This window comes from Quercus suber, unplaced genomic scaffold (genome assembly GCF_002906115.3).
Source record: "Quercus suber isolate HL8 unplaced genomic scaffold, Cork oak 2.0 scaffold_103, whole genome shotgun sequence".
Taxonomy (NCBI): domain Eukaryota; kingdom Viridiplantae; phylum Streptophyta; class Magnoliopsida; order Fagales; family Fagaceae; genus Quercus; species Quercus suber.
In genome coordinates, this window is record NW_027069568.1 from 1,328,757 (window position 1) to 1,338,845 (window position 10,089).

The 10,089-nt window shown below is 33.5% G+C and overlaps 1 protein-coding gene across 1 annotated transcript; it reads right to left on the reverse strand.

Moving 5' to 3' along the window:
* Positions 1-266: 266 nt before the first annotated feature.
* On the reverse strand, positions 267-5,604 carry LOC111995101 (probable RNA helicase SDE3). Its single transcript, XM_065775028.1, has 3 exons — positions 4,678-5,604; positions 2,380-2,601; positions 267-1,437 (listed from the first exon to the last, which is right to left on the reverse strand). Exons 1-3 carry the CDS (start codon positions 5,497-5,499, stop codon positions 454-456), a joined length of 2,028 nt encoding a protein of 675 aa, XP_065631100.1. The 5' UTR covers positions 5,500-5,604; the 3' UTR covers positions 267-453.
* Positions 5,605-10,089: the final 4,485 nt, after the last annotated feature.

Sequence of the window (10,089 nt, forward strand, 5' to 3'; positions counted from 1 at the left end):
AAAACAATTTCATATACCAGGACACCAGGTTGCCTGAACTCTAAACAAAATTTGGATAATCAAACATTATATCACCTGTAATCACTATTACTTTTGCATCATGATGCTATGACCATTTGTATGTTATAAAGATAGGTAGGAACGTATCAGTCTTTTATTTATTTATTTTTACATGGAACGTATCAGTCCCTTGAACCAAGAGAAAAAACTAATCTGTCTTTCAGAAACACAAAATGCATTGAACTATAACAGTAGATAGAAAGAGAGAAGACAATAAAGGTACTAACTTTTACCATAGATGGTCTTTGCTGTAATAAATATACACACACACAACACATAACAAAGTTTACACAAAACACAGGTAGATACTAAGGAGGCAGCATTTATACAAGTGGATATTGCTGGTCATGAAAGAACAGTTCAAAACATGAAATTCAATAGAATGACACAGACCTATTTATAGATGTCCCTTGACCGTCCCTCAAAGTTGACCATCTCTGTGATGAACATTGGATTAAGGGTTTTATATGGCCTGAATTCAAGAAGTCTTTCAAAATATGACTTCTGCAATCCATGATTCCTAGCCATGTCAGAGCGGACCCAAACTGGACAGTTTCTGGGTTCACCAGTAACTATGACGGCTGTATTCTCATTAGCAAAATTAGCTAAAGCTATCGTTGCTTCTGGCTCTGTGGTTGATGAGGCATCCACTAGAAAAATATGACTAAAATGTCCAGCAGGTATACCTTCGTTGTATAGTCGAAAGCTACTCACAAAAGTTGACAGAATTATCTTAAACTTTCGAAGTTTTGCTAGTGGAGGACATGTAAAACATTCATCTTTTATAGGACATGAAAGCAGAATGTCAGTGGGTACCCTATCTACCTCTCGAAATGCAGCATTGGCTCGAAATGTATCTGATTCTGGAATCTTTTTCCTTAAACTTCTCGTCAGTTCATCACATATGTGATTTGTAGGTGCACATATAAGAATCCGATTCTCTTTAAAGGTTTTATATAATTCAATTACTGCTTCGCAAACAACCAGTCCAGTTCTTGCAGTTGCTGGTCCTTTTGGTTCAGGCCTTTGCACTTCAGTTCCAACAAGCAGGCCCCCAAGAAGATAAGGTGGTGACCCCTGAAAGCTTAAAATCCGATGTACTGAATTGAACTCATCTGTATTGAGTTTATCATAGGCATCAAGTAGAGCAGGTGGGCTAAGGACATTCTTCCGAAAGACGCATTCAGGAAAGAGTAAGTTGTGGGACAAAGGATCTAATGCAAATGCAGCTTCTATTGCTTGATGAGCCCTTTTTAGACACACTCTGTTGAATGAGAAGCTGATATCATATTTGCGATTAGGATGATGCTGTGAATGAAAATCATCTCCAAATTCAACTAATACACGATTGCTTCTCACCACACGATAGATAAAACCCTGCTTACCATTTAGACTGTTAATGTTGTAAATAAGATCATAAAATGAAAAAATGATGCTTATAAGCATTCTATAAAATAATTCTCAAAATTCAGTTTGGCACAAAATAAATGTGAACAGTATTATTTATTAGGTATGGACTTTGATCAGTTGGTAACTCCATCCATCAAAAGTGGATAACTGTAGGGCTGATAGGATAACCTAGATCTGTGTATACATGTCATTGTACCTGATATATATTAGTTCGAACCACATTTATTCCTTAGTGCTTCCGCTTTCCCTTTCTCTCTCTTTTTATTTTGCTCATCCATTCAATATCACTTGAAGATACATCCATGTTATGAATTTTGGCTCCTCAAGAAGCACATTTTTGCATCAAAGCAACCAAAGATCTGTAACCTCTGAATTTCTCAAGTGAATTAGGGACACACAAAAGGATATAGTATGGGTCACATAGATTTTCCTGGACACCAGATAACTATAGGATGATCTGTGCGGAGGTTTGGCTGCTCAGTCATCTCGTTTCAAAAGATCCACTAAGATATTTGAGAAATTAAATTTAACAAATAGTATAAAAAGCCTCTGCATAACCCTAGTCAAGGCCAATAATGCAAGAACAACCTCATTAACAGGTCAAATTAACTGACTTTGTCATTTGTTGATTGACTGGCTATATAATAGTTAAAGTCAGATGTATTGGACAGAATTCATAACAAAAAAGGTCATATACAGGGAAGAATTCATAACAATTTATTTTAATAATGCGATGCAAGAACCTTAGCTTCAGGTTAGTTAAGAAAAATTCAAAAAATGCTGTACAGAACTATCGAAATACTGGACAATTTTAAACTCAAAGAAAACAAGTTATCTAATCATAAAACTCAAGACTACCTCCAGAAAAATTATGTGATTTAATCATGTGTCAATTAAGAATAAGCTTACCTGAAATGGCTCAACCTTTTTATCTGAAGGTCGTGCATTGACCATATCCCTTGATAAAAGATATGGCCGCTTCTCACGAATACGATCAATGTCAAATGCTACAAAGATTTTATCATCCTTCTCATCACTTCCTTTGGAATATTTATTCTTGTTTGATTTTTTAAAAACTGCTGCTTTCTCCAACTCCAATGTCACTTTCTTCAATAGGAAGTCACTCCATTTCTAGTTCCAATAAAAGCATAAAATTACTACAAGCCAAAGTGCAAAAGCATAGATTATTACATCAATCACAACATTTTACTATACATACTACTTAAAATAGTCAAAGAAGCCAAAATATATACCATTGAAATTGTATGATGGATATCTGAAAATAACAATGTAAAATACTCCCTCAAAAGATCTCCTTGTGATTTAAAAGAGGTGTCAAAATGGGATACTAGAGAAAGATTATTTAAGACTTTCTAATTCCATAAAATAAAATAAAAAATTAAAAAAAAACTTTTGAATTTTTGCTTTGCTCCTATGGAAGTTTTTAAGAAAATGAGTTGGTTCATTTACATTGCCACTCTCACTTATTCAAGAGTAGGAACTTCGCTTTCCATTTGGTAACAGAAGAGATGATCATTTAGAATATATACTTGTCTATGATGCTCTAGATTCAAATGCTATTGTTGAGAAAAAAAGAAAGTAATTATTCATTACACCAGCAATCAGATACCTTTTTAACAAGCATTCAAGTATGTCCAATAGAGAAATTTAAAATTTTAATTCCTAAAGTCAACACATAAACAAAATTCCATCATCCAGGACAAACTCATCTTAAAAACAATAGAAGAATTTGATTTCACATCCTTTTAATTATATTCTAGAAACTGATCCTGTGATTGAACAGAAGTATTTGTTTTGAATGATATAACAAATGGAATAAAACCATTCCATTTGAACATAGAGCACATTGGAAGATCATTTCAGTAGATGTGTAAAATAATGCCCTGATTTCATTATGTATCATTACCTCTGACAAAGGTTCCAGGACTTTATATCATATGTTTATCTGATTGGATCAATTTCAAGTTGAGGCCTTCTTCCAATTAAACACTGTAAGATTTGAAATAAAATCCTAAGCATATATGTGATCACACAACCAATTTAAATTTACCTATCTGCAAATGCAGAGACCGGTTTGAAAATCATAAGAAGAAATTTTGTACGTCATTTAATGGAATCTTTATCCATGAATTACTAGAATATCAAGTTTTGCCAACCAAAAAACAGAATGCTAAATAATTGATGCTGTGCACAATCACATCAATTTTGGCAACAAAGTCTCTCAATGAATTGAGTTACTGCATAAACTAAAAGTGCACGCCTGCCTAAAATTTTGACTTTCTTTTACTGATAGCAGTATGATCCCTTCTTTCACACACACCATGGAAAGCATTGCATGTGGGAAACACCCACGGCTCAACTAAAACCCAATTCAAGAAGAGGGATGACCAAAATGAGATTACATTTACAGTAGAAACCAGCAATACATTGCTTCTCCTTGTCTCCAGTAGGAGGGAGTTCCCAATTGGCTTTCCATGACATCTTTTATATTCCTTGCAGTATATGTGTGAAAAGTTTGTGAGGCATTAAATTACAGCATAAAAGGCAAAGGGATTCATTTGTGTTAGGTTCTAAGGTCTTAGGATTTTATGTATTTAGAACTCTAATTTGTAATGTTGGCAAACCATGATCAAAACATTGTATTTAGTCTTATTTAGACTTGCTCAAAGTTGGTTTAATATTGTAAAGTTGGATATTTGCAATACAAAGTTGCATGTCCAGTCCAAATTTACAGAGGTTAAAAAATACAAATTTACATAGGTACCTAAAATTGTTTTGTATTGAAGGCAATATGCATGCAAACTATAGAGCTTGAATGAGTCACACCTGCAACATGTTTAGCATTCAGCTCCTCTACCCCATTGATTTGCATCACAGTATTAGTTTTCAAAAATATTTCTTTCATTTTTTTCAATTTTTCTAATGCATATACATGTTTATCCATGTTGTTTGAAATTAAATTAGTAAAAACTGGATCACTAAATTTTATCAGATGGTTCATAACTACCTCAATTAGACCTGACCCAAATCTTACATGTCAATTTATATCTATTTCTTTAAATTGAACAAAATAGGGGTACAATTGTTAATGTAAATGATATCTTATAAACAAGATTTCAAAGAAGATAGTACACAAATTTGTATGATATGCCAAGTAACATTTTGTTGACAAAGTAGTTAACTTACGTCCAAGTAGTAATCCTCAGCATATAATAGGGCAGCAAAATAAGCCTTGTAAGTTGAAGGAGACAAAGGCTGCTTCAGAACTTCAGGCACAATGTCTCTCTTGATCAGACCTTTGATATCCTCAGGAACAGCATATATGGCTGTACCCTTTTCACAAATATAACTTGTCTTCCTTTCTTCATCTGTTACATTATTGGGAGCTATATGCAGAATTGGCTTAAAATCTGGAGGTTGCTTAGAAGTAGATGGTGAAGATTGAGATGGTTTATAGGAAGTTGGAGAAGAAGCTGATGGGGCTTTAGAAGAAGGAACTGTAGGTTTAAGGGATGATGGGGATGAACTAGAAGACGAGGGAGGTGGTTTAGGTGAAGATTGGGATAGGTAGGAATATGCAGATTGTTTAGATGGAGATTGAATTGATCTAGAAGAAAATGCAGGTGGCAATGGACTTGAACTTTTAGAACTGTGGGAAACTTCATTAGTGGAAAATTGAGGTGGCACATAGGAAGATGGGCTCGGCTTAGATGAAGATGAAGATTGAGGTGTCACTGAGCTGCTTATCCATGAATCTATTGCAACTTTGGTTTGATAATAAGGTGAAGAAGCACTTGGCAATGACGACTTTGCTAAAATTTGGTAGTGGTCACGGTACAATGGGGTTGTGGTTGTTGGAGTTGGAGATGAATTACATACCAAATATTCATTCCTTTCAGAACCAGATTCCTGCAGAAAGGGCCTAGATCTAGTTCTAGAGTAAGTGTCATCATAACTATCTTCTTCGCAACAAAGGATACATTTCAAGATTTCAAGAAAACAAGACATCTCACATAAATATATGGTCTTTTTGAGATCAAACCTCACTTCGATTTCTGAGGAAAAATAAGGACAACGTTTCAGAATTTGTGGAACATGGATATCTTAATCAACAAGGCAATAAGCAATCGATTAGAAGATACATATATACAGGGACGGAATTATGCTTGGACGAGGGGGGGCAATGCCCCCCCCTCCCCCCGGCCGGCCCAATGAGAAAAAGGGAAATATATAATATATAATATATAAAGCTTGTTTTTTAATTTTCATGCTCTATTTTTGTTTAATACTTTCATGCTTTCAAAAAAAAAAACACTTTCTTATTCAAATTTTCATTAAATTTTGATTCTTTTTGTGGTTATTTGTGGTTTAGATGAAGATTGTGATAGGTTTAAGGAAGATGTGGATGGTCTAGAAGAAAATGTAGGTGGCAATGGATTTGAACTTTTAGAACTGGGTGGTTTAGATGGACACTGAAGTGGTGTAGAAGAAAATATGGGTTGATTAGAAGAGGATATAGGTAGCAATGGACTAAAATCTTTTGAATTTTTAGAAACTTTGTCAGAACTCGAAATATGTTGTGGCTTGTCTGTCACGGAATTGATTTTTCCCGAATCTACTACAACTTTGATTTCATTAGAGGAAGATGAAGAAGCACTTGGTTCTGACTTTGGTAAATCTTTTTTCCCAGTAGAAGCGTTGCCAGGACGAAATTCACAGAAATTTGTAAAGAAAGATTTCAAGAACCCAAAGACGCGTGGGAAGATTCGAAATATAAACCACATATTGTGTGTCTTTTCGAGATTTATCCCCTCTTTGGTTGCCGAGAAAATAAGAACAATGTCTCAAAATGTGAATCATAGAATTCTCAATTCAATGAAAATCTGACTAGGCTGACCACAAGTTATTGTCTTACTAACAAGTCCATGGCACAATTTTATACATATGCTGATATGATTTATTGTGATTGGCTTATAATAAAAATGGTGTAATCACAACAACTAATGTCAACGGTTATGAAAAATGTTGTATCTTATAATATTTTTGTTTCCTCAAGTTCGAAACTTTAAAAATTCTTTTTTTTTTTTATTAAAAAAATATTGCTAAATTTTATTAGTAAACAGAAAAAGAATCAGGCTGATCATTTGAAACGCACAGCACTAATCAGACTATATTGGACATACATATATGTGTCATATACCAAACATGAAAAAATTGGAAATTATTTTTGCTTTCAGAGAGTGAGTAAGGGCTTGTTGGTTCTGATGTAAAAAAGAGAAAAGGTAGCATAGAAAATGTGGAATCTCATAGATCTTCATGGTTCTGATCTACAAAAGTTAAAACAAAACACAACAAAAAGATCAGGCAGCCAAGAGGCTGATTTCTTTCTTTACTATATCAACCTTTTTCCCTAGCTACCAAACAGAACAAAAAGATCAATTTTAAAAATCTGAAAAAGTAGATCATATAGAACTGTACTTCATCTTGTTAGAATGATTAAACACAAAGTAGAAGGGAGACCCACCTGGATTCTTGACTCAAACACAGACTGTCAGAATTCTGGTTCTGAACTGCACTCACAAACACTTGCAGACTCGTACGATAAAGGTTGACGAAGCTGTAAATTTCAAATATTTTCCGTGCCAAGATGTAGTAGAGTACGAACTAAGCTGGCAAAAGACTAAGGTTGAGCATTTTTCTAGTAGCTAGTACTGCTTGCTTGGAGGGAAAGCTTTAGAAATGCAGTGGAGTTGTATGATAAGTCATAAGAGTGTCCGAGGCTCGTTCATCTCTAGACTGCCCTAAAGCACACGCATGGTTTCTTATTTAGTACTAAAAAAACACAAATATAAGTAGCGTAAAACTGTGTTTGTGTGCAAAAAGTTTAACCCATAAATACAAATCGGAAAATCTTAATAAATGCTAAGGGTATTAGTTTAAAAACTATTTTTAAAAATATTTTATGAAAAAATGGTAAATCAATTAATTTTTTTGATAGTTCTTATATTTATCATAAAAGTGGTGTTAAAAACTTTCTTAATATTGTTTAAAAAATACTAATTAAAATATTTTATTAGCCACATCAATATTTATTGTGCAAATAAAACACTCTATTTGAAACATAGAACTTTTCTACTAGTAGGTTGATGACAAAGACCAAAATAAAAATGATTTTCTATTTAGATACCAAAATGAAATTAGCCCAAAACGTAGGGTTCCCTTGTTTCTTCGCATGTTATGGTTTGCTCTAGGTTCTACCACGTGTATGGTCTTCAAAAGCAAAAGTAAAATTCTACACTTTTGGTATGACTTTTCTTCTCTTCTTTATTTTTTATTAAAATTAATAAATATATTATATAAGATATATTGGACTATTCATGTCATCAATAAATTACAAATAATAATTTAATATCTTATGAACTTGTTTACAAACTTTTATATATATATATATATATATATTTTTTTTAAAACATTTAAAATTATATATATTTTATTCAAGCCTTATATTGATGAACTTGTTCATGATCGCATATTTATATTTGAGCTCAGCTTGTTTAATAATTAAGTCTAATGAACTTGGTTCATATACTAGATAAATAAACATAAACAAGTTTTTTCTCAAGTCAAGCTCAAACTATTCATAAACAATTTCGCTCATTTATAGCCCTAATTAAAGTATGAAATTTCCAAAAGGACACCAAAATTGGTGAGGGGTTTTTTTTTTTTTTTTTTTTTAAGAAAATGAACTAATGAATTATTTACCTAAAAATTAAATTTATTTCTCTATGTCCATTTTGTTTACCAACAATGTTACAATCACAACACATTTGAATTTTAATAACTATTTTCACATCTGAGAGGTGACATATTGTGGTTAATCATTATAACATTACTTTCACATAAGATCTCCTTTGAAATTATTTTTTTTGTACACAAATTACAACGTGTCACCATAGCAATGGGAGAGATATTTTAGTAGCAATGGGATTTTCGAAAATGAAAATTCTAAGTGAGGTAGCATCAATATGTATGTTCTGAAGCTATGTCTCAAATAGATAGGTATTAAGGTGGAAGAGCTCAATCGAGTGGCCAAGACAATAGTACTTGAGTTCCATTAAGCCAACAAAAAATTGAGTCAAACTAGCATAACATAACACACTGAGCGGTGAAGCGGAAGTCTCTTGAAGGAAATCGATACAAAGCCAATTTTGATGGTGCCCTTCTTACTAACTCGTGCCCTAGCCAAGAGAGGCATTGATGCTGATGTCTTGATTGTGTGGATGGAAAATTTTTGCATATAATCACTTTTACTTGAGTTTACTACTGACATCATTTTTTATTATACACTGATCATAATATATTATATAAGCAGTTGTATGAAAATTATTGTGTGGTTATAGTGTTATACTTATCGGAGGCAAAGAGGCTATCGTTTATTATATATTGTATGAAAGGTATATTATATGTGGTATTGAAGGGCCTCGGAAGTTTTGAATGGTTACTCGGTTAGGAAATAGTAGAAACAAAGTGAGGGGTTTGTTTTTAGGGCTAGTTGGCTATATCTAAAAAAATTTGTAACCCAACTACAGTAAGGTTGTATTTATTAAATACAACCTTATTGAAGCAATTGCTTGGCTTTTTTTTTCTTTTTTTTTTTTCTTCTCACTTTCCCCTCTCTCCTTCTCTCACACGCTACTGCCTTCCTCTTCTTGTTCCCTTTTTCTTCTTTTCTCCTTTCTCTCCTCCCTCTTTATCTTATCTCTCTCCCTTTTGGTTCCTTGAGATTTGTTTTATAAACAATTTTATTGTTCAATTGTTACAATATTTACATCAATATTCAAATACCCAAAAACCAAAACCATGCAAAATAAAGAACCAAAAAAAGAGTAAATGGTCAAACGGGAAGGGCTTGGAGCCGTTGTTTCTTTTGAATAAGTTCAAACAAGGCTTCAATGATAGTGTTAGCCCAAGCCTTAGCGTTTTTCTTGCAGTCCAACTCCTTCTTCACATTCTTGAGAGGTGTCTTCCTCTTTGAAGTACCATATATTTTAATTTCTAGGAATCTTTTACAGTTCAACAAAGCAAACCATAACCCAGCCTTTATAGACCAGTGGTGGTTGTTCATTGTATGGTTGTGGTTATTCCGATTTGGGTTTGGGTATGTGTATGTTCTGATTTGGTGGTGGATGAGTTTGTTGTTTTGGGTTTGTGGTGGGTGGTAGATGAGTTTGTGACAGATTTCAGTGATGGTGTGGTTTTTGCTCGTAGCTTCAGTGGTTGAATTGATTTGGGTTTGGCTGGTGGGTGGTGGAGCAGCTGGGTTTGGGTGATGGGAGTGGATGAGAAAGGGAGATATAGAGATGAAGAGAGAGAAGAGATAAACAATTGTTTTATAATATTTGATTTAGTAGTTTATATTATTTTATTAGATTGTATATAAAAATAGCAACTAAGATGTACGTATGGTGTATTGTAAAAGACTTCTTTTTCGCCACCTCCGGACAGAAGTTAAACTCTATACTTAAAACTGTACTTTAATATTTCACGTGCCCCTGGAACAGTACAGAGAAGCTTCCCAATCCCATTGGAAGTTGCACA

Bases quoted from the DNA above. Each gene is read 5' to 3' on its own strand.
- LOC111995101 (XM_065775028.1), bottom strand. From the start codon at position 5,499: ATGTCTTGTTTTCTTGAAATCTTGAAATGTATCCTTTGTTGCGAAGAA. The intron at 2,602-4,677 runs GTAAGTTAACTA...TATTGGAACTAG, and splicing joins CTGAGGATTACTACTTGGAC to AAATGGAGTGACTTCCTATT. The intron at 1,438-2,379 runs GTAAGCTTATTC...AATGGTAAGCAG, and splicing joins AAAAGGTTGAGCCATTTCAG to GGTTTTATCTATCGTGTGGT.